This window comes from Sinohyriopsis cumingii, chromosome 3, assembly GCF_028554795.1.
Source record: "Sinohyriopsis cumingii isolate HCF-2022 chromosome 3, ASM2855479v2, whole genome shotgun sequence".
NCBI classification, from domain to species: domain Eukaryota; kingdom Metazoa; phylum Mollusca; class Bivalvia; order Unionida; family Unionidae; genus Sinohyriopsis; species Sinohyriopsis cumingii.
In genome coordinates this window covers 28,531,270-28,556,943 of record NC_142963.1, presented here as the reverse complement: position 1 = coordinate 28,556,943, position 25,674 = coordinate 28,531,270, and the positions used below count along the sequence as shown (strand labels likewise).

Below are 25,674 nucleotides of genomic sequence, written 5' to 3'. Positions count from 1 at the left end.
CGCGCGGGACAAACTAATGTCATTGGTGAAATCCAAGAGATTTTCACGAAAAAAACAAAAACCACCGGTGATGCCATCAACGACAGTGATGCCCGCAAATGTCAGTAAAGTAATAAATAACGCCGTGGAAGAAAAATTAGAGTCGTTGGCGACGACCCTGTCGTTGGCGACTTCGCCATCCGCCGATGCGGCAACCAACGCGCTCATGAACGCGATAGCGGGAAGTGGTCTACGACGAAAAAATCGCAATTGAAAACATCAACATGATAAATAATAAAATGTTTGCGCGTACCGCTGATCCCACGTTTGATATGGACGCCCCAGTGCGCAGGGATGATTCTGTCCGTGATTATCAATATTATTCTTATTATGCAGCGCAACCTGACCTACGATCGCGAATTGAACTTCAAGTCCAAGATACCAGTAAATATTTTTTGCCGTGTGAAGCGTTTATCGAAATTGAGGGAGAACTCGTGACAAATGCCGCCGATAATGCACCATACGCAGATGACCATCGTGTTCGAGTTGGCTTCGTCAACAACGGTATTATGGCGTTATTTGAGAGCGCCAGATATCTTATTGACGGGCGAGAAATTGAATCAATAGAACGCGAGGTTGATGTTGCAACGACGATAATTGGGTTAGCGAGATACTCGGATGATTATACAAGATCGGCGGGCCCATCTATGATGTTTGCGAAGGACTCCACCGATAACGCTGACCATCTTCAGTACGTTAACGTGCTGGTGGAAAGAGATACCGCAACTGACCCACAGGCTGAAGCAAATAACCCAGACCGCAGAGCAAGACCAGGCGCTAATTTCAATATTATAAAAAGCACCAACAATGATTACAATCTAGGATTCGCAACACGAGTAGGGATGTTGCAAGGACCACGCCGAAAGTTTTCATGCGCGATTCCACTCCATCACATATTTGGATTCTGCAGAAATGTTAGAAAAGTCATCTATGGGGCCAAGCACACAATTGCCCTGACGCGAAGGGGCGATGATAACAATGCAATATGGCATGCTGCTGGCGTCGCTGCCGGTAAAGTCATTTTAACTAAAATGGCATTGTGGATGCCGGTGCTGACTCCATCAGTTACCACGGAAGCACGATTGTTAGCATTTATGGAACAGGGGGGGAAATCGTTGTTGAGTTGGCTAGCGGTAACAACTGATGCTAAAGAGGATAACGTCGCCGATACGTTTACATGGCACTTGGCATCAAAACAGGGTGTTTCAGCCCCGCGTCATATATTCATAGCGCTACAGAATAGGGAACGATTGGGCAGTCAAGAACGCAGCCATATGATATTTGATCAATTAGGAGTCATGGAGGTTTCGCTGAGAATAAACGGACAACAGGAACCATCCGAGGATATACAGCTTAATTACGGTGACAACCATGTCGCACGTGTGTATCATCGATTGCTGTCATACATGGGTCGTGATCAAAACGTCGACACTGGTTTGCAAATATCACAACTTGATTTTAAAAACCTGTATCCGATTTATTACTTTTCGCTGGAACATCTTGATTTAACGAGACAATCCGTCGTTGATATACACTTCCGAGCTTGTATAGCCCCGGGTGGTGTTAATTATAGAGCGGTTGCTGTCATTCTCAGCGATAAATCAATGCTGCTAGAAGGTGTTGGTGGACGAATGAGATTCGTTGATGCGTCAGTGGAAAACATGTAATTGAAAGCACAAAACGCGTTTACAATAAAATGTCGTATAGTGTCGTCAGTGTAGAGTTGACTGATGGTCAAGTCAAGAAATTACGATCAAAGTCGGCTAAACAATGCGGGACCACAATAACGCTGAAGCCGTCACAGATGGCGGGTGGTAATCATAAGATATTGTTGACGGCGCGTCAAATAAAACATTTCAATAATGCGATGAAGAATAAAAAGGGTGTTCAAATAGATTTCTCGGCCGCAGCAATTAAAAACATGGAAAAGACCGGTGGGATATTTCCGCTGTTAGCTGCGATTCCGGCATTGATTGCCGCGGCGGCCCCAGCAGTGGCTAAGGCGGCTGCGTTGGGGGCCGTTGGTACCGCGGCGGGAATGGCATTGAAGAAGGCAACCGGGAAAGGCTACAAAAAAAAACGACCCGTGGCCGGAAAGGGTCTAAGACTACCGGGAACCCCGTATTCATGGTACTCGGGGAAGGGTCTAAGACTACCGGGAACCGTTTAATGACTCCCATGTCTAATTTTGATTTAATAGACGCCGCAAACGCGCTAGCGATAAAAAACTTCAGAGGTGTTTTTATGAGGGATCAATTACCGGCGGCCCCAAGGAATACTGAAACAGGCATAATTAACCTCGATGGGTCCTCCGGAGCGGGAACTCATTGGGTTGCATACGCGATTGATCCGCGTGCGATCGTCTATTTTGATTCATACGGGTTAGCCCCGCCGAAAGAGTTCATGCGGTATATCCGGGCGTGTTCAGCCCGGGTTTTTTATTCCACGCTGCCAACACAGCAGTTAAGTGACCCACCGATATGTGGCCGCGAGGTATTGAACGTACTCGCGGCGATTTCATCATCGCGAAAACCACCTCATGTGGTTGTAAACGAATACACTAGTGGGAAATTTAGAGACAATTACATTAGATAATAATGATTGATATTTGGGGACGACCGGTTTCGGCGCTGAAAGAATCCACGGAAACGGCCGCCGCCGACATAAAAAAACTAATCGAGGATGAAATCGCTGATACGTTGAATTTAACAAGTGTTGACCCAGGTGAAATAGTTGTATTTCAAGACCGCCAGGGTAAATTGAAATCCAGTAATGTGTCGCTGGATGACGTTTTAATACCACATCCTAATGTCGCCAATGGCACTATCGCGTTGTATACCGGCGACGGACGACTCAAACCGGGTAAACATATATTGGAGGTGACGAATGAGATAATATCTGTTCGAGACAGACTTACATCGTTGAACATATCTATGATCGAATTCGACGCGCGGGTGAAAAAATCTGTCACCGATATACAACTCACTACCGCTAGTTTTTTTGGGACCCCGACGGTAACCGAACCAAATCTTGCAACAATAAAGAATACTATTTCGGAGTTTACGACGCTGTCGGGCCAATTTTACACGTTACGAAAAAATGTTAACAGGATCGATGACAACTTTGATAAATTCCTTGGTAAAAAAAATACCAAGCCGGATGAGATTACAATAACTATAAATGATATCACTGCGTATGGACAGGAAATAAAAACAATCAAAACTGATGTTGCAACAAACAAAAGGAGTGTAGACGCGCATGAACGGGAAATAGAAATAATCGGCGCTAATGTTGCAACGATCATAAATAATGTAGACTCGCATGGACGGAAAATAGAAACAATCAAAACTGATGTTACAACGATCATAAATAATATGGACGCGCATACACAGGAAATAGGAATAATCAAAACTGATATTGAAGCGAACAAAAAGAGTGCGGACGCGCATACACAGGAAATAGGAACAATCAAAACTGATATTGAAGCGAACAAAAAAAATGTAGACGCGTATTGGCGGGGAATAGGATTAATCAAAACCGATGTTGCAGCGAACAAAAAAGGTATAGACGTGCATACATATGAAATAGGAACAATCAAACTTGATGTTGCAGCAAACAAAAAAAGTATGACCGAGAATACACGGGAAATAGAAACAATCAAAACTGATGTTGCAGCGAACAAGAATAATATAGACGCGCATTGGCGGGAAGTAGGAATAATCAGAACTGATGTTGAAACGATTAAAGACGGACTACCAAGAGTAGCAGAGCAATTCGAAAAAATAAAAACCCCTCATGAGAACATGATCAACACAGTATACACAATTCGGCATGGATCATTCGATTGGACTCCTACACAGAATACAGTAAATATTACCGCAACTGTTAAGGGTATTTATCGATTGACACTGGTTTCAATGATGCAGTTTAATATATTATCGTCGAGTTCATCCGGGTTTAACAATACAATATTAACAATTATAGACAAGAACGCAACTGAACTGTTTACAATTTATGCCGTTGATAGAAATCTAGCCGGGGCAAACATCACATGGTATGCGGAATTTGTAGTGGATCTAAGTAATTAAAAACACTAGCTCTTTTAAAATAAAAATGACCACCAAGGAAATTGAATCAGAGGTATCACCGACGTCACATCAATATCGATTCGATACCGCAAAAGAATTTTCCGCGAACTTAAAAACGCTTTCCGAACAATACCGTGCAAAAATAAAAAAATACCGTCGTAAAATAACCGCCATCGACGCGGTCGTGTACTCGGTGTCGGGTATAGTGGCCGGTACCGGCGTCGTTTTATCCACGGTGACCACGATAGCCCCGATCGCTGTTCCAATCGCTGTCTCCGCGATGACAACAGTTGCTGGAGTCGCCAACGCAATCACTAGGAAGATATCATCGTGTTTTCAGAAAAAACTCAACGAGTACACAGTAAAACATCAAATAGTATCCGACGCGTACTCGAAATTATCCGGGTTGATCTCGTTATCGATTGATAATTTGTTCGTATCCGATGTTGAATTCTCCACGATGGTCCAGTTCTATAGCTCCGCGATGTCAAAAATCGAGGATTTTCAACTGGAAGCCGGAACCACATGGTTGTTGAAATTAAACACTAAAGACAACGAATAATAATAATGTCGCTGAACCCCGAAGGGTTTCAATTACTTCAGCGGATCGCGGAGAACACCACTCCGGTACAAACAAATATGATATCAATAACGTCAACGAAACCCGAATTCAGTGTGAACTTCCCGTCGCCGGTTCCAGTGAAGGAAATAGCGCTGGCAAAATTGCGAGTATATCACAGTTGGCCTAATATCCGAGCGGACGCATTTAACGGACAACAACCTAATAACTCGCTGGTTTTTGCACGGACAAATAAACCCGATGGAACCCCAGACTGGAAGGAGGTTATAATACCAACTGGGTCATACCAAATAGAACAAATCAATAAAGAATTTCAACGCAGGATAAAATCGATCACAGGAAAGGAATCAAAAATCGCTATTACGGTTCATGAACCGACGTTATCGTCGACGATTGAAATAAGCACACCGGGGTATATGGTTGATATTTATAACAGTTCAATAAGAACCATACTAGGTTGGCCCAAGAATCCACCCGCGGACTCACACACGAATGCGCAATCGTATCATGAAATTATTCCCAATTATCAAATTGATTTGCCTATTATAAAAAGCGTGTTATTATTACCCAGTAGGTTTACATTTCAAGACAGGAATACCATGCAATGGATATTTTCGTATAAGGAAACTCCTAAATTGTCCGACGCGGCCATAATTAGTTTAAGTGATATTAATAGTTATTTTGCCGAGATTAATCGTGATTACCAATTACAACTAGGACGGCTACGGGCAACAAAAGCACAAAAACACGTTGAGGCGTTAAATCAACTTATATCAGACATGGAATATATCAATGAACGAATCGTTAAAGCAATATCCGATAGCAGCGATGATAATAAACAAAAATTCCTAACCGAGTATAATATCGCAGAAGCCGATTTACCCGATTTCAAGTTTCCAGGATACAACGCGCCAGAACTAAGAAAGTCTCTTAATGATTTTCTCAGTCCATCAACTCATATCCTCAGACACGATAACGGGGATGATGGTAGGCATATTGCCCCGTACAACGTAAATATCGCATCGGTGATAGCAATCAATCTAGTGTGTGATGTTATCGAAGGGAGTTACCAGGTAGATACCAATCAATCAAATCAAGCTCAACAGGGATATATCCTTTATTCATTTTCACCAACAGCCCCTCCGGGATATTTAATCGTTGAGAATCCGATTAATCCGGTCTATATGCGATGCCATGATCGGTTTTTAACGAGAATTAATTTTAAACTCACCGATCAGTCAAATAACCTAATTGATCTACAGGAGGAGGAGTTAGTGATCACTCTGTTTGTAAGATCATAAAGACCCTCATTGTAAATAACCACTTAGCAGCAGAGGGGGCGATGACATCGACGCGGTCGTCGATGTGCTTACCGGACGCTGACGATGCTGGGGATCGGCGCGCAGAAGGTGTTAATTAAACCAAATGACGATTGGATGATCCCCCAACGACGTCGTCGTTTTTTTTTTACCAGCGCTGACTACACCTGATCCGCTGAGTGCAGAAAGTAATAATTAAGCAAAATAACGATTGGACAAAATGTCGGATTCGCCCCCTCTGCTGCTCCAGTTTTAATAGAGGTAATGTTCTGTATCTATTACCATTTTTATTTCTCTGGATTAAAATAAATCTGCCAAGTTTGCTGTTGGAACTTATCTAAATACTTGCACGTCAGAGATATTACAGTGTATCTTGAAGATGTTGATTTATTTTTTAAGTACTTTATTTGTTTATATTAGGCCTCTAAAATGGGAACTGCTGAGGTGGCACAGGTGTGAAATTGTCTCAGGGCTTTTGTAAACACTTTAATGTATCCACCACCAGGGAAACTAATGCTGCCTTATCAGAATTGGGTAGACAATAAATTTCCATGGAATAAGAATCCCCCCCCCCACCCCAATTACTTTTTAGGAAGATGGAGGCAGGACAAATGTAATAATCATTGTACAAATTAATTACAAATATAATGCACAGGAAATATAGTGAGTAGTAAGAAACAGCCAATTCCTCAACCCCTACATATCTTCGTTGGTTCTGTTTCATGGTAATGATAAACTAAATGTTGTATACTTTACTGTGTCAACTTGCCCAGGTATGTACTTTAAGCAATATGAAGCTGACATCGGCATTGACTTGCTAGCATTTAAGAAAATATTGGAGAGAGTCACAATGCCAGTTTGTCTACAGTGGCTACCAACACTCTGTAACTGAAACTTCTGATTACAGTACTTGTATGCCATGTGATAGTCTCTGCAATCACTATGTTGCGATTTGGCTTTGTATATAATTTTTTTTGGGGTAACAAACTGTCAGAGACTTTGGTCCATTAACACACCTACCCCCAAAAGAATTAAATAGAGTGTTTACATTTTCATGTCAAATAACCATGATAACATTTTCATTGACATTCCCTTTGACTTGATCAGTGGCTTGTTTTCAACTTAAAATTTGATTCTTATTTGACAGGAGAGTTGAACTGATTCCCAGAACCTGCCACAGCATTGAATTTTGGTATCTATTATAAACAAATGCTTTTCTTTTCAGATTTGTGAAGATACCGTATGAGTTTTACAATGATGCATACTTGGTCAAGACCCATAATAAACTGAGGAATCTTCATATTGATAATCGAGATTTGAGTGTTACTTTCCCAGAAGAATTTCTAAAGATTTTTGAAGGTAATTTACAAGGGCTATTGCATTTAAAAGTTTTCAAACCAGTTACTGTCATGTTGAACTAATTTTTAGCACAGCCAAGCATAAGGAGATTTTTGCTCACCTGGTAGTAAGATTAATTAATCTTGTGATGTCCTAATTATTTAGATTATGGCATTTTCTCACATTTGCGCATGTGTGAAGTTTGGACCATTTCTGGATGGTAAGATTATTTTCATTAGTACTTTCAAGACTGGACTACTGTAACTCAATTCTTTCTGGTTCATCTCAGTATCTACTCCAGAAACTTCAAAAAGTTCAAAACACAGCTGCTTGGATCACAGAGTACCACGATCAGAGCATACCTCCCCGCTGCTCTGTACCCTACACTGGCTATCCATTCAATCCAGAATCAAACACAAAATTTGTTCTCTGTGCTGCGTTTCACTGACAGACTCCAATCCAACATACCCATCCGACCTCACCCATGTGTACACACCATCAGTCATATATTCATTATTCCCACTATGAAAACGAAGTCATATGGACAACGTTATTTTGCATACCAGAGCCCAGCAATGTGGAATGAATTGCCCACTGAACTTCGACACAAAGACACAGTGATCTTTTTCAAAAGTGATCTTTAAACTTGTCTATATTGACTGCAAGAACAAACTTAAAGACCTAATAATGTTTCTTACCTTAAATTTTTTCCGCGCTGTATGTTTTCTAATTTCATGGTGTTTGTGTTAGGCGGTATATAAAGTCCTCATTAATATTATTTATTATTATGATCTGATGGTGGATCTGCATCTTTCACAAAAATGTAAAAACCCTTTATGCTTTGGTTTAAAAAATGGTCCAGTGTTTTGGGTTCTTTTTTTTATAAAGACATTTCAAATATAAATTCTTTAAGGATGTTTGGTGGCTAACAGAAATTGGATGCAGAGACATACCATAAGCTTATAGGTGAGCTAAAATAACACCAAGTGAGTAAACCATAGTAAAGCTTCCTTTAAACTTGTTACTGCATGACTGAAAATATAGCCCATAAACTTTTAGGCCACCCTACTTTTTAACCGTCTGTTGTGGAAACTTGATTTTACAATGTTTTCTTACTCTCTTTACAAACTTGATGAAACCTGTGCTCCAATACACTCCATATGGCAAGCAATGTGTATAGCAACACAGAGCTGCCAACCCTCCAGACTCGCATTTAGTGTAAAGTGGGATAAAAATTAGTGAATTTCGGACACAATTAGTGAAAAATTATATCACGACACTTAACTCCATCCACATTGATTGTCAATACTGCATTATATGAAAATACCAAAATAAAACTAAAACATATTATTTACAATGATTACATGTACAGATTTATTTGCAGCAAAATTTACAGATATACACAAACTTCACACTATTTGTCATGATATGATGGTATGGCAGTCTTGAACTTCCTCAATCACTCTATGGTAAATTTGTTTTCAAAATTTTTTTGCACATTTTCATCAAAAGAGGAGGCACTAAAGTTTGTCTTATTTTTCCTCACAATAGGAAATAATCTTTCACTGTCACTGTTGCTGATCTCCAGCTAAGAAAGACAGGTTATTTTCAACAAGCTCACCTAAATTTTGGTGTACTCCAGTCTATACTTTACCTTTTGTGGAATACAAATTTTTTTCCTTGGAGTTGAAAACATTTTAACTGCAATTACAAAGTTATATTAATCCAGAACATGAAACGTCAAATGGTGAACAATTAGTTGTGTCGGCGCATGTGCAGAGAACTATGAACTCGCGCAAATTACGATGTATGTTAATCTTTCAATCTGAAAAATTCCAGCACTCAAAAATGCTGTCATCATGTAGTTTCCCAACTTCTATGTGCTTTATGCTATCAATGTGCCTCCTCACAATGTCTCTGCCACCATGCCCAATGCTAAAATTTGTGGCACACTGTCCAAAAAGTATGGCTGAATGCATGGCCAATTTTTGGTATATTCCAAACTATAAACTTCACTTTTTGTGCAATGCACTTCTTTTTTCCTTGGTGGTGAAGACATTTTCAAGATGAGATGCCAAACGGTAATTCAAATCAGTCTTGGTGGCGCATGCACAGAGAAAGCTTCCGGTTAGGCCCAAGTTTCTTTCAAAAGCATTGCAGGGCTGAGCAAATATTTTTTTTAACCACTAGTCCAGGCCAAGTGGTTTCAGAAAATTCACTAGTCTCCCCTTTCTCTTCACTAGTCCCACCTTACTCTTCACTAGTCCCGAGTGGTCTAAAGCGCTCTCTGTTACGGATCACTGCCATCTCACCTCTGCATGGGTTCGAGTCTCAGATTCAGCCAATGTGGGTATGTGAGAAAGCTTGCCAGTAGCTTCTTGTGGGTCGGTGGTTCTTTCAGGGGTTTTCCCGGGTTCTTCCTCCACCATTAATACTGGCCGCCATGTATTGCCTATCATGTGCTGAAAAATGGCATTAAACCCTACAACAACAACAACAACAACAACAACAACCAGTCCCACCTTACTTTTCACTGGTCCCAAAATGGTAATCACTTGCCAAGATTTGATGAAACGTATGTACTTAATCCATAGAAAAAAAAATAATATACAACATAATTATTTCTTAAAAGAATTTAATTTTTCAAAAACATTGGTTGTTATACATTTTGCTTCTTCAGGTTCATGTATATATGTTTTAGCTGATGGATTTGAAAATATGTCCATGTATATTTCTGCCACTTGCACCAGCACTAAGCCAGCAGTTGATAGCTGCGTCTGGGTTAAAGTCATCAAGCTCTGGTCCATTTGCAGAAATGTTCATTAGCATTTGCAAACTCTCTTGGTTTAAGGAATTCCTTAAAGAAGTCTTGATTAAGTTCATTGAACTAAATCCTCATTCACACTCAGAAATAGCTACCGCACACTCAGTATCCGTCTTAAGTTTTATCCCTCCATTTTCAAACATATTTACCTTCACCAAATCGCCGTTATTACCTTGGGACCGTCCATAAATGACGTCACGCACCGGGGGGGGGGGTCACACATTTGTGATGATGTGTGATGAGGGGAAGGAATTTGTTTTAAAAATGTGTGACGAGGGGGGGTAGGGGTAAAAAATCGCGTGATGTCATTTATGGATGGCCCCCTTCCCTGCAAAAATAATTTAGCAAACTCATTTTATCCACAGAGTAACTATCAGCTTGCTTGACAACTACTTCTAAAGTGATCATAACATCAATTTTCTCTTTTAAATACGAACTGAAACAGCTCATTAATTAGCGTAATTGTTTCACTTCAAACACAATATCGCACGTGGATGTTAATCATCTGTATAATCAATTATAAATTAAAGAATCATTACTGTCATTTAATCAGTTCATAAAGGAAACCAACACTGATGTCGGTAAAGTACCTTTCATTAATTTAATTACACTGACTCACTGGATTAAAATCATAGTGAGCTGCTCGTTATGATCTAGATTGAGTAAACTCATTGCATCAAAACCGCTTACAACACTGCTAATTGATCATACTGGCTTTCTTTTGTTTGATGTGTTTTGATTTGCCAATAATTTGGTTGCTTAGCCCAATATGCGGTCAAGCGGTAACAAGATGTAAATGTATACGCGAAGAGGGGTAGAATCAAGTATTCAGTACGCCCAGAGTGTATGATTGGCCAAATAAAGGCAGATATAGTGATTAAAGCACGAAAATAAGGACTAGCCCGACTTTTTTTAAAAGCACTTGTCCCGGACTAGCGACTTGGAAAATTTTACTTGTTCGACTTCAAAAATGACTAGTCGGGCTATGGGCTATGGGATTTGCTCAGCCCTGATTTGTAAAACTACTCTTATATATATTGATTAAAATACGTTAAAATGCTTGCTACCATGACAACTCTTGCAATCAGCTATAGTTCTACTAATATTGTGACTAGCAGTACCGGAATGTTTCAGCAACTGCCAATATCACAACTAGCACTTAACAGGAAAATTTAAAATAATTGAGAATTGGGGAATTTGTGAATTTTTTTTGCATGTGGCCTGAATCCGTGAATTACTGTAGAAAGTTGTGAAATTCACGCCAAAATTGTGAGGTTTGGCAGCTATGTTAACAGTGTCTCAGCATATTATTGGTCAAAATGTTAATTAACCCACCTGCCCTCAAGTTTTTGCATTGGTTCAAGCTAATCATTTGTTGTCTCTTAGACATCACTTTTACAAATCTTAAAGCCTTCAAACAAAGATGTTTTTTTATCTAATTTCTTAAAATTATATAAATAATTTATTTTAAAAAGATCTAAGGTTTATTTTCTGTAGCAACAGACACAATGGTTGGTTGTTTGGGCATCATTCATACAAAACTAAAAGCCCTTTAAGCGGTATTGTTCTGTCAGATTTAGTTCTGCAGTGTTTTTTAATGTAATTTAATGGATATTTTATTTTGAGTCCTGATGGCCATATTGGATGGCAAATTAGTACAATTTGTATCAATTTGAAAACTCATAATACTAGAAAGCTTTTCTAGCTAATATGGTAAGAATTCTACTAAGCAGTTTTACACTTTGTTCCATTTTTAAAATGGTGGCCATATTTGATGGCTCATTCGCATGATTAGCAACATTCTAAAATGCCATTATACCATGGTACTTCATTAAATTGTCAAATAACATTTGTTGGCTTTTAAGAAAAATTTGTTTAAAGGGTTTTCTAAGCACTGTGGAGACACTGCTGGACCCTCCCCCCCTCCATTGCACATATCTATCAATTGTTTTTTTAGAATAATCTGTATCTAGCATCATCTGTGTATTAATAGAGGTATGTGACAAGAACCAACTTTCAGCCCACCATCTGATGGGCATATGCATACCTAGTTTAATTGGCTTCAACAAGTTCAGAAACTGTGATTTGTTTGTTTTGTAGAATTTTCCAGTTCACAAGTACTGTTTCATGGTTATCTCTGTTCCAGATTGTATGTGATCCAGAGGCGCTGTGCATCATGCGAGTTAGCTTCCTAAAATTCAGATACTGATATCTGATGTAAAAGCACACAAAGACATCTCCTAATGTTACCAAATATTACATAACTCCTATCTTTGTGCTGTATTAAAACATTATGTACTGAAATAACCATTATGCTATCTGAAATTCTGCAACAAACTCGGTGGTGCATGTCACATTATTTTATAACTATTATCTTCACTGGGCAAGAAACTCACTTCATCCTGCATGTTCTTAATCTGGCATTTACTTTACACATTTACTTAAGGATATTGTGTTGAAAAGAATCTGCAATTTTCTGCTCAGCCATGCTGGGCTATAATAATAATAATAATAATAATGAGGATTTTGTATAGCGCCTAATCTTTAGAATCTCTAAGCGATTATCGAGTTGTTCTACTGTAGGAGGTAAGCAAGTTGTTAGGTTTGCTTGGATGTCATGCATTAGTTTGGTTCTATTTATCATACAGAGGTTTCTCTTAATAGCCAATAAAGGTGTAGGGTGAGGGAATGATATGTCAAGATGGCATATAATGCAGAGGTGATCCAATGCAAGTTCATGGAATACCCAGAACTGCCAACTCTTACGATTTTGCCGTAAGTCTTTTACACAAATTACCCTTAAAATATGGATTTGTGGCATACAAGCAAAATTATGAAAAATGATCATTGCCAACAAATCCGGATAATTGATTATTCTGTGTTTTATTTGGATCTGGGTTTCGTATTAGAATTAATGAAAATAGTTAGGGAACCAGACTAACTTTACAGCAGCATCCCATATACTTTAAACTGCACCTGTTTGTTCATGCAAAGTGTCTGCATGATCAAACTGTTGATTATAGAATTTTTTTTTAATGGCATCCCGAAAGTGATGCATGTTTAAGATGAAATGGAAAATAAGCCTCTGGAAAGTGTTAATAATCAACACAAGAATAAAAAGGAATATTCATAAACCCAAAAGTTTTTATTTCTTTCCATAATCACAAATAAAATTGCCCAAGGTTGTTAGATTTGGATGTATAGTCTGACTAAACCAACACGTATGTTTGTACCCCCTACTGATTTCAATAATGGAAACCTTTAATGTGATAAAAAGTGCAAGGAACTTAGCCAATGCATTAATTGAATTATAATTTCTAACCTGACTGAGTAGAGTGGCCCAAAGAGTGTCATTATTTGTGCGTTTCATGCTTAATGGAAGTTTTTGGTATAATAGACGGACATGCTCGAGATCCATTTGTAGTTCCTGAACAAGTTCATTTTCAGCAAAGGGGTGTGTCATCTGCTCCTGATATTTACAATGTCGAATCAAGCAAATAAACTGAATGACAACAAATTTGACTTTCACATGGATTTAACATACATGCCAACCATTACGCTTTTGGCATAATCATTACGTTTTTTTCACTAAATTACGCCTTACGCGTAAACATATATGGATTATGCTTTTTCGGTATATCCACCTTCCAAAAAAACTCAATTGTTTGTTTTCTCGTTTTTATTAACATTCCATTAATCCACAGACCGTATTTTAGAAAAGACGGCTTCTACTTAACTACAATATAAGAGTATGCTTGTCCGTGCACTTTCCTATCGGTATTATGTTCTATTTATAGAAACTATCCTATCACCCAGAAACTTTCAACCTCGTATTCTATTTATAGCAGCTGTATGGCTTAGTGAGGAGAGAACAGACTGGTTTTAATCTTTACTCGCAGATTCTTTTTCCTAATATATATTTAGTACAGAACCAGTCTATAGGTATTTGGCGCTAAAGTATAATTTTAGTCGATGCGTGTATGAGAGCAAAAATTAGAAACAGGCCAAAAATAAACGCAACATAAAATAACAATCCTCCAAAGATGAGGACACGAGGGCAGCATCACGTGATTTCTATTGCAGGCTGTGTGGAAATAATTTTACTATTTGGCACTAAAAGTCTTCAGGTGTATTCTAGTCGATGTTTGTGTTAGAGCACATATTTGTTCAAAGAATTTCACAGTGGATCAGAAAAAGACACAAAAAAACAAATCCTTCAAAGATGAATACATGAATGGCATAATACAGCGTTCCATTCTCAGGCACAGGGGCTCGTATCATTACTTAAAATTGACCTGTCATACATGTACTATATCGTACATGTATGACAGGTGTCATCAGTTTTAAGCAACGATACGAGTCCCTGTATTCTAGGGCAGCATGATGCTCATTGCAGTCTGTGCGGAAATGATTTTAATATTGGGCATGGTGGTAAATTTTATGTGGAGAAACACTTGAAAACAAAGAAACGCATCGAATTAGCTCGTCTTACGAACTCCAATACTAAGGTAACTTCTTATCTACAGCAGAACTAAAGTGTGGACGTGATTGTTATAAATGCAGATGTTCTTTACTGAGTTCTTAATAGAAAGATAATGAAGATCTTGCTATTGGTGCAGAAGCAAGAGAATTCATAGAACATAATTCTACTCTAGCTGTGAAGGTGTTTTATGATAATGTTAGAGATTATTATGCTGCAGCCTGTGATTACATGCTCCAGAAATTCCCCTATGGAGATGGTGTGCAAAACATTCGTGGTCTCAGCTGGTACAAAGTTAAAAATGCAACATGAAAATATGTTGCTTTCGAAAGCTAAAAGAGCTACATATGAAAACTTGAAGCAGTAAAGGATGTTAAAAGACGAGAGGGGCAAATAAATCATTGTTTATTAAATTTTTAGCATGTTATATGTGGATTCCTCTTTTTCTGCTTGGATTCCTCTTTTTGTCCACTTGGATTACACTTTTTCCTCATCAGGGGTTGGCATGTATGATTTAACAAGCGGATTAATTTCTGTGTTCATGTGTGCAAAGGGGTATAATTCCAAACTGGTAATTTACGGAATTATCCAGCAATTACTGAATAGGATGAACTACATTATTATGTTGTCTGATGGAAATAAAGTGGCCCATAGTGAATGCAACATGGCGCCATGTTAGTATGGAAAGTATATTAAGCATGAAAGGTTCAGGGCCAGTATTAGTGCCATTATGGCCACAGCCAGGTTATTAATTATAATTCAGTGATTCAGTTGACTTAGTTCTGTGCACTTTTTATCACAGTAAACGTTTTCGTTGTTGAAATGGGTAGCGGGATACAAACAAGCGGGAATGTATAGTCAGACTATAGTTGAGTTTTGCTGGTTTCTGTCTTTTGATGACCCATTCAGTTTCATTGCCGTCGCAATAACAGATAGTATTCTGGCCAACATGGGCATGTGAGAAGTCATGCCATTGGTTTCCTTGGTTTAGTGGTTTTTCCAAGGTTTATTCTGAGTACTTCCTTTACCAGCTATTCTAGCTGCCATGTATAGCATATTGTGCTGAAAAGGGCATTAAACTAACAACAACAGAAAGCATCCAGGCAAAAAGGGGTTTCATCTGGTATCTGTTATTGAAAATAGAAAAGCTTTAAACAAGGTATGAAAACTGGAACAGAATTTTACGAGCATTGGCAGAAAGCATCCACACATGAAGGCCTTTCAGTATTGGACAATTAATGCTGAGGTATCATCATAAATTGATGAAGATGCAAATTATTGAGAAGACTTTGCTTTTCATAACATGTAATTAACAGCATTGGAAGAAATCTGTAGAAAAATAATCCTTGTCCAATTGTTTTCCCAACTGCTCTTGCATTTGGCTGTTTGGCAACTGTCAGGTAGGTAAGCAATCTTAGGTCCAATTTTGCTTTTTTATTTTACAGAATGTACAGCCAGAATCAAACTAAGGCAGGATAGAAGAAAGAAGATCCAAGACATGAGGAGGGCTAATGGTTTGTATTTCACTTAAAAACTTGCATGGTATTGAAGTCCAATTTTTGTCCTAATGCGTTAGAGAAGCAATGTATGCATTCAGAAATGAAATCATCACACTACATCATTTTTGCCCTGATTTACCATATGGCAGATTACTTTCAAGCCCAAATTTTATTTTATAACATATTAGTAGTGTTTTAACTTACTGTATTTTCCGGCCTATAAGTCAATACCTTTTTACTTGAAAGTCAGGTCTTCTTGTACTCCAAATTGACTTATATTTGGATTATTTCATTGAAATATCATCGATTTATGTATGGATTATGGTACCTGGTATGCTATTACAGTTACTCCTTAATCGGCATAATTGAACACAAGGTCACATAGAAGTACAAATTCTTGTTCAATTACTATGTAAATAAATTGTTTTAAACTAATATGACTTATTTATAAGTTTTGTCATTATTTAGTTTGCATTCTGCATGTATTTTCTTATTTCTCAAACATGAAATAAAAGAAAACAATTCCTGGTTTTAAAAAATACCAGGCCGCATAGCACATGTATGGTCTGTTTTCTATAGTGTACTGTACTAATTCAAAGCATATTGTTTGTTCCTAAAAAAAGATATGTAGTAATTTTGTTTTATTCATTCTTTTTAACTATACCTCATTATTCCTGACCACATTTTAACAACTGGTCCATTGATATTTGATTTTCCAGTATACTGCTGGACACGTGAGCGATTACTGGTATAGTTATTTCATTGATCTAATTGATCCTACTAAGGGATGTAATCCATATTAACTCTAGCGTTTTATGATTATTTAAAAATGCCATAGATTATGCTTTCTACTGAATCCCCATAATCATGTTTATAATTGTATTTGACAAAGTTTCTAAAATAAATATGGTTTAAACTAAACTACCATATTTCATTTAATTTTTCATACACGAAAAAATAATTGAATTTCAGTGTGCCAAAAATTATATGTGAAATAAATAATTATCATTTTTTGGTTCTGATCATTTACGAAAATTAAAGGGATCATACCTGAACAAATTCTACGGAACAAACGCTACTTGACAACCTAATGGTACAAACGTACAAAGTAAACGTATATTTTCGACTTATATATTGATGATGGATGGAAAATTTACAAAAATTGGTGAATTCAACTTATACTCCGCATTGACTTATAGGCCAGAAAATACAATTAAGGATGCCATCTGATGGTATTCATAAAAAAAATTTGGTTTATTTTTGTAGTTTTATGAAACTTTCATGTACAGTTTGTATTTACAAGAGACTGCTCAGGAATATAGCAGAAATAAAACTCACTGAAAATATATTGGCTGTGGAGTAGGTGGAGCGACGTGCAACAACATGAAAGAGCAAATTAGATTTTTGAAAAAGGCATGTTATTTAAATGTAAAGCAGCATACATTGTTTTACCTAAACTTTGTATGAATACCTTTAAATCTTTCATAGAACACATACTAATTTTCCGACGTTAATTATATATTGAAAAATTTTGGAATGTCTTTTTAAAAAAATTCAAATTTAAAGTTAGAACCAGCACTGAATTATTTATTAATTTTGAAGAAAGCAAACACTTGATGCTGTCTGGAAAATTGGCTCATCACAAGAGAGTAACAAAATGTCCATATAATTGATATTTTAAAAAAATTCATAAACTTTATAAAAGAAATTGATCATGTATAATTATTAAGAGTTGTTAATTTCAGAGGGATATCCGACAGAAGCTTTCAGTGCAGAAGCTTTAGAACATCCTGTTCTCGTGACCAAAAGCACAAATAATAACACATTGTTCCAGAACATTTTAATTCCTTTCTTCATAGATCAGGAACAAGTAATGGGTTTAGAATTCTGCAACTAATTGATCGGACTTTGTTTTGGTTTGTCTTTGTCTTCCATGTCATGATGTTATTCTATGAGCACATTCCATAAGTCGTTTCATTTAGGAACATCTACATATTTTGTTGTAAAAGTGATTTAAAAAAAATGTTTCAGATAAGCACAGTTTATCCAAAGAGAACTAGTACATCTTCTGGCATCAAACAGCTTGCGTGATGCCTGTGAAACCTTGGATTCTGTATGTGTTGAAAGCAGTCTGATGCATGCATGTTGTGGTGCGAGGCAGGAGACCCAGTTTTGCCTTTCTCATGTACAACGATTATCAACTTTCTAAGAAGAAGGAGTTTAAAGTCTGAATGATTTTGATTGTTAAAATTGAGATATTCCCTGCAGACCATGATCTTTCTAGGTATTGTCAAATCTCTTTTGCAGTTCCAGGCAGTCTGGATAGAAGTCCTTCATCAGTGTTGTTTAATTAGCAACACTTTGGATAACTTTTCCTCCATTGACCTTGTGTCAATTTTGACGGGTCACACTATTCCAGTTAGAATGTGCGAATGTACTCCAGCCCACGCTGCAGCACCATCAGATTGGAGAAGAATTTTTCGACAAGACAATTGCCCTGCTCCCTCACGCCACCAACAGCATTTCTCCATTTTGATTGTTTGGTTTTGTGTTAGTCACTAGAATGGTTAAATAAAGGTTTAATTGTGGCTAATTAAGTTGTGGCAGGGAATGGATGAGCTTTGCTATTGGAGGACCCTGATACAGTATAGCAGAAAAACGGTTTCTTGTCTTCTGGATAATGAATACCATTTTCTAGTTTACATTTTTTTGTCATTTTCCTCTTGTCAGAATACTAATTTGTAACTGGCATTGAGGCAGAATGTACATTTGGAACAGTGTACTACTTTTGCTTTTGGACTGTCACTTGTAGAATGTTGAAGTCACCATTTCTAATCTGTTAACTTAATGAAGATCATGGTGGTTTCAGTTATCAAACCAGAGTCTCTGTTGAGATTGCCATGGCAAGGTATCCATTCTGATATAGCTATGATGAGACATGTGTATTTGTTCATGTTCATGTCATTGACACCTTGAAAGAAACACCCATAGTGTACATGCTTCAGATTGTTCCATTTTCATCAGATATGAAAATTAAAGTAAATGATGACCTTTGGTCTACATAAAAGGTGTTTTCTTTTGGGATGATTTATGTCCATGCACAACCATGCAATCTCTGTCTGAAATTACTTGAATTACAGAATGCAGCAGGTAACAGTCTGAATGTACATCCAAATAATGATTGCAGAATCCAGTCAGTCTTAACATTAGCTGCTACCCCCCAGCAGGTTACCAGTAAAAGAACTGGGTAACCCTGTTTAAATTTGGATGTCCAGCTGGGGAACATAAAATGAAGCTGTTAGCTTTAAGATTTGATTTTCTTCCTTGTTAGACATTACCATTATTTCTCTGTGTGAAATTGTTTATTTTTAAAAAAAAATGTATTCAAAGCATGATATCCTGTATTAGCCAACTCGGCTACCTATATTAAACATAATGGTAGCCCAGATCCAGCATTCTGTTCACTACTGGGCTGTGGGCAAACTTTTACCCTGAACGGGTAGCTCATCCCACATGAAAAACAAAGATTTCTCTCTAATTTATCAATTTAGATGAGAGGAATCATACTGACATCATCTCATTCACATTGTGGCGATTCTACTTCGGAAGTTTCAAACTGTTCCATTGAACCAGAGCTGAACTTGGTTTGTCTGTAACCAGTGGTTGCTGGCACCAGTCAAAACACTGGTTTATTAGCCATGCATAAAATGTCACACTGTATGCTTTGCATTCAATATTTTTACAGTGGAATCAAAGAAGAAGTCACTGTTTGCTAAAAACATTCCTCCAAATATCCAAGAAGAAACGTTGAAAGCAGAATTTCCTGGATGTACAAATGTAATAATTCCCAAAAATTCAGAGGGAATTAGCATTGGGTAAGTTCTATGTGATACTTTCTTACATTTGTTTAGTATTACATAAAAGCTTGACAAGGGTAACTTTTCAAGCTTATTAAAGTTTATTCATGTGTTGCTCAGCTTATCACATGTTAATTATCTATATAACTTCTTCCAGTGAATAGCGACAGGCTCAGGAAGATGATTCTGTTATCTTCTTGTTCACGTGGACAAGTCTCCTACTTCTTATCCTTGTCCCTATACACAAGTTCACATGTACATATGTAGAACCTGTTGAGATGAGGAAATGATTTATTCACTTAAGATTGTCAAGACAAATAGAAACCAACTCCTAAAGGAAAGATAGCTACATTTGCATCTTGTATCCTACCTTTCTGGGTCAGCATTTATATGGCCTTCTATGTTTCTAGATTTTCCTAGGCCTAAATACTTTGTCATGTCATTAAGAAAATATTCCCTTTGGAGAATCCTATTTAAAAAATGTAGCCTGTTGGAAGTAAATGTTTTTTTGCCTGTGATTTTTCGCTTTAGTGTCTTCAGTGGGATACAGCCTTGTGAATTTTAAGCTTGATGTTCTGGAACTCAAGTTTTAAAATTAACACAAAACTAACAACAAGCAGAGTCTGGCACATAAGTCTCTGTTTAGAAAATGTTGTTTTGGAAGATCATACTTTGCAAATGAGAACAAATATTTGGAGGTCCTGGTAGATTCTACAGGAGACTGGTGGGAATAATTTTTACAGTTAAGAAAGGACTCGACTGCTGTACTAATATATCGCTGTATGTTGGTACAATGCCACCATGTGTTGATACTATCGATCTCTAACAATCTCTTGCAGAGGCATGCAAAATCACATAATTAATAGGCCCACTGGAAATTGTAAGACGTTCAGAGCCATTGTCACATCACCAAATGCCATAGTATATCATGTACAAATTCAGCTTGTCAAAACAAAACATGAAAGTCTTGGTATGGACTCATTATATGACAGCGTTTTTCATGGGGTGTCAGCATAAAATTCTTTGAATATGTAATGTGAGCTATGTTAAGTTTTTTTTACATCTCAGCTATGATGTAACACTGATTAATGCTGATAGGTATTTTGTATTATTATTTGACATGTCAGTACTTGGGTTGATACAGATATCAATGGACCTGGCAAACATAATGTGATAGATTTATATTGAATGTAGCAGAGGCTGGTTACATTAAAATTTGAAAATATGCAGCTTCAGCAGATTTGCACCAAACATTTGTTGCTTTTAGCATGTGTCAGAGAGAGATGGATTATGATAGCCATGAACTAATCCATCTTTGCTGGCCAAGGTTCCGATCAGGTCAGATATTTCCTTGCTTCAGGTCTGTGAATTTCATTGGATGCAGCAGCAATCCAAGGCATCCAAACAAAATCAGGTCGTTCAAATTTTAATACTGTTCCTACATGATTGAGACACGGGAGCTCACAACTGAAATGGACCCATAGATAAGCAATGCTTCATTGCCGGTTAGGGTTTGTACAAATACATCCTTTCCCTCGAATACAGCTGTAATGGCATTTCTCTGGTATGTAGTCATACTTTCAATGTTAAAGGTACAGCATATTCTTTTGAAGTCAATAGCCGTCACGATTTTCAGCCGATGTACAATGTACAGCTGTTACACGCTACTTGGTTAGTTGGCATTGCATATTAAGGGAGGCAACTAATGAAATCCAATAGATCTTGGTAGGACACAGCACTATCTTATATACATGCAGGCTGCATGAAAGAATATGACCTGCCAGTGAAACACATCTCTGGTGGTATGTAGACATTGACAATACAGAGCCTAGAAATGTTTAAGGCTAAATTTGGATAAAGATTTATTGCATTTGATAATAGATCAAACAAACCATGATACAGACCAGTGGGTAAATGGGGAGGACTAGACGGATAACAGCCAGATGGCAAATGGAACCCAGACACACCTGACCAATTTAAACACTTTTGTTGCAGTGGTTATAACCATGGATTTGGTGCATAAATCTGAGACCAATTCCTGCTGGGCTGCTGAAGATGAGATACTAATCCTATACCTTGGCAAAAGAATGAGATGGGATAATTTTCTTAATATTCTATGCAGTTTACACCTAGTGGACAAATAGAATGCAAAAGGTGACCCTGTATACAAGATCCACCCATTGATTTAAAAAAAAAAAATGGATTCATTTACTGAGGTTTATTCAGCCGATGTGAACTTCAGTTTTGATTAATGCATTACCTGCCCTTGGAAAGGTTGTTTGAATTTGAGGTTTATAACCCTATCAAATCAAGCAAGGTTTTCATAAATTTGTTTTAGGTATGTAAGGCAAGCAGTGGATATTGCATTGCCTACCATATTAACACTGGTAAAACCGGTAGAGACCTTGACATTTTTTGTGATGGACTAGAATTAAACGAGGATGAGTGAAGTAACTCAAATAACAAAAGAACACAACATATAAGGACAGCTATTGTTCTTTGCCAGAACTTTTTAGTGAACTTGATTTGCTGTACATATGGAACCCTTGGAATAATTTGGATAGGTGTAGCGGAGGCAATGAAGGTTTAAAAAAACTGCACCAAGGTGATTGTTTTTTGCAGAAAGGAAGATTTTCGTTTTTAAAATATGGTAAATGAAGTATGAATATGAGGTATAGTTTTCCAGATGCAAAGGTAGAAGTAGTGAAAAGGAGACAATTTGCAGTAAATGCACCTGTATTGTTGTACCTTGTGTTGTGGATAGATGTAAAACTGGGAGTAAAAGATTTAAATGACAAGTCTGTACTAAGGAAGTATGAGAAATGGTGTAGAAAAACCATTTTTAAATCTGTATATATTTATTGTTAATGCCTATCAATTCTTCCTGAAATTATCACTAATGCAGAGCAAAAATTTGGCATAATTTTTTTATTTCATATAAGCACCTAAAGTTAAATAGAACACATTTTTGCCATTTATGCAAACTACCACAACAGGAGAACTTTGTTTTTTTTTTTGTGACATTACACCATTTCACTAAGCCCTCTCTGCAGTAGAAATTAGCTTTTGAGGCAATTTGTATTATTAGCACTGTGACTGGCTGAAATGGTACTTTTGCAAGGCAGGGATATACCACTCAGGTGGCCTGGTGGTTAGAGCATCCGCCTCAGATGTGGAAGGTCATGGGTTCTATCCCTGGCTGAGCCATACCAAAGACTTACAAAAATGGTACTAACAGCTGCCTGGCTACATGTTTACATGTCTGTAGCATGATACCCCAGTGCTAGACATCACTATAAACTGCCACACTGCAGACATCATAGCGATATGACTGAAAAATTGTTAAAGCTGCATTAAAAATCCAAATCACACACAAATACACACAAACACACACACACAAAGAAACCTAAGTTTGTGGCCCAAATATTGTACCCCTCTTGTAGTTAGTTAACATGTAACAGTTTGTGTATCATTTTTGATCTGATTAGCACTTGCCTGGATTACAGGAATGAGAATGAAAAGATGCAACAATTCAAGCTGGGGTTTTGTCTTAGTATGTAAAAAAGTTTTTGATGTGCAAGATATTTATTGGGATAATGCATGTTCTTCAATTCAGAGATCAGCTTTAAAAAATTGTGAATTGATTAACACATATCTCTTGGCAATTATATCCCATGTGATTCAAACATAAAAATGGTCCTAAATGTTACTTTTACTAAAATGTTACAATTTGTTAGAAGTGGTAAAGTTGTAATGTTGACAACTAGTGTCAAGAGAAGTACTGTTTTATTCTGCTTCTTTTTTTATGAAGGTCAATTTTTTTTAATTTTTTTTATTTGCTCAACTCGTCATATATCACAATAGCTTACAGGATGTTTCTTTGTTCCCATAAGCCCATCTATCGGCACCAGCTTGTTATTGCTGCTCCATCTAAATTCCATGGAGAATTGTAATGAAACATGCATTCATCCCATTGTTCACTCAGTGCAAAATGAAATTTGATTGGACATTAAGTATGGCCACGACAGCAGGCATCTTGAAAATTCAGACCTGCCAAAAGTCTTAGAAAATGACTTAAAATACAGACTTGTAGAATAAATGCAAAAATTACGGAATTATGATTGTTGCAGTAAAATCAAGATACTTGTCTGTCCTTGTTTAATATGGGTCCAGGTTTCTTATTAGATTTAGTGGAATTTGTCAGGGAACCAGACTAACTTTACAAGATTACATCAGATGCTTTTAACTGCACATATTTTTTTCATGCAAAACATCAGCATGATTAATGTTATGGTTACAAAATTTTCCAAAAATGACATTAAACAAGTGATACATGATGAAGATGAATAAAAAGGAATTAGATTCTTGTGGAGGGCAGCAATTATGTCAGTTGCATGTGTAGATTTGGGTATGTTTCATGGCTAAAGATATTACTGTTGTGTGAAAATGAATAAAAAAATTGAAGAATTACATCAAGTTGGGATATAGCAAGAAGCCATCAGGCTCAGTAGGGTTTGGAACTGCAGTTTGTGAAAGTATACTTGGGTAATTACAGTCTAAGCATGATTCATGAACTTTTAGTTGAATGTTTACTGTTTCTGCATCAATCTTGAATGTAACTTGTGAATTTTTTATATGCACAGAGATGGTTTGGAACAATTAATCCATTCTTGAATTCCTGGAAATTCTTTTTACCCAGTAGATTGTCAGTTCCTTTGAGGAACTTGTTTGTCCAACTGTTATTGCTGCTGCTTCTATTTACTTCTTACATTTTTTCCACTTCAGATGTTATGTACAATGGATGTCATTTTAAATTAACATGCTGTACTAGTAGATAATGTGTACCTAATTGCAGACAACATTGACCCACCATTGCAGTAATGTACAGACTGTACTAGTATATAATGTGTACCTAACTGCTGACAACATTGACCCACCATTGCAGTAATGTACAGACTGTACTAGTATATAATGTGTACCTAACTGCTGACAACATTGACCCACCATTGCAGTAATGTACAGACTGTACTAGTATATAATGTGTACCTAACTGCTGACATCATTGACCCACCATTGCAATAAGTTACAAACTGTACTAGTATATAATGTGTACCTAACTGCTGACAACATTGACCCACCATTGCAATAATGTACAAACTGTACTAGTATATGTGTACCTAACTGCTGACAACATTGACCCACCATTGCAATAATGTACAAACTGTACTAATATATGTGTACCGAACTGCTGACAACATTGACCCACCATTGCAATAATGTACAAACTGTACTAGTATATGTGTACCAAACTGCTGACAACATTGACCCACCATTGCAATAATGTACAAACTGTACTAGTATATAATGTGTACCTAACTGCTGACAACATTGACTCACCATTGCAATAATGTACAGATTGTACTAGTATATAATGTGTACCTAACTGCTGACATCATAGACCCACCATTGCAATAATGTACAGACTGTACTAGTATATAATGTGTACCTAACTGCTGACAACATTGACCCACCATTGCAATAATGTACAATCAGATCAGGGTCTAATTTGTTTGCATACTGCAGTCACAGATCTGTGTCTATGCTGCTGGTGGTTATTCTAAGTAGAACAGTAGACATATGAACTTCTTTG

The 25,674-nt window shown here is 37.2% G+C and overlaps 1 protein-coding gene across 2 annotated transcripts in view; it reads left to right on the top strand.

Moving 5' to 3' along the window:
• LOC149802600 (uncharacterized) overlaps nucleotides 1-25,674 on the top strand; it is a 71,390-nt gene that overhangs the window by 25,349 nt on the left and 20,367 nt on the right. For both annotated transcript variants that reach the window (XM_089951878.1, XM_089951879.1), the window contains exons 4-6: nucleotides 7,252-7,385; nucleotides 16,114-16,182; nucleotides 19,913-20,042. In XM_089951878.1, coding sequence (XP_089808004.1) covers nucleotides 7,252-7,385; nucleotides 16,114-16,182; nucleotides 19,913-20,042 — 333 coding nt within the window. The remainder of the gene's footprint in view (nucleotides 1-7,251; nucleotides 7,386-16,113; nucleotides 16,183-19,912; nucleotides 20,043-25,674) is intronic.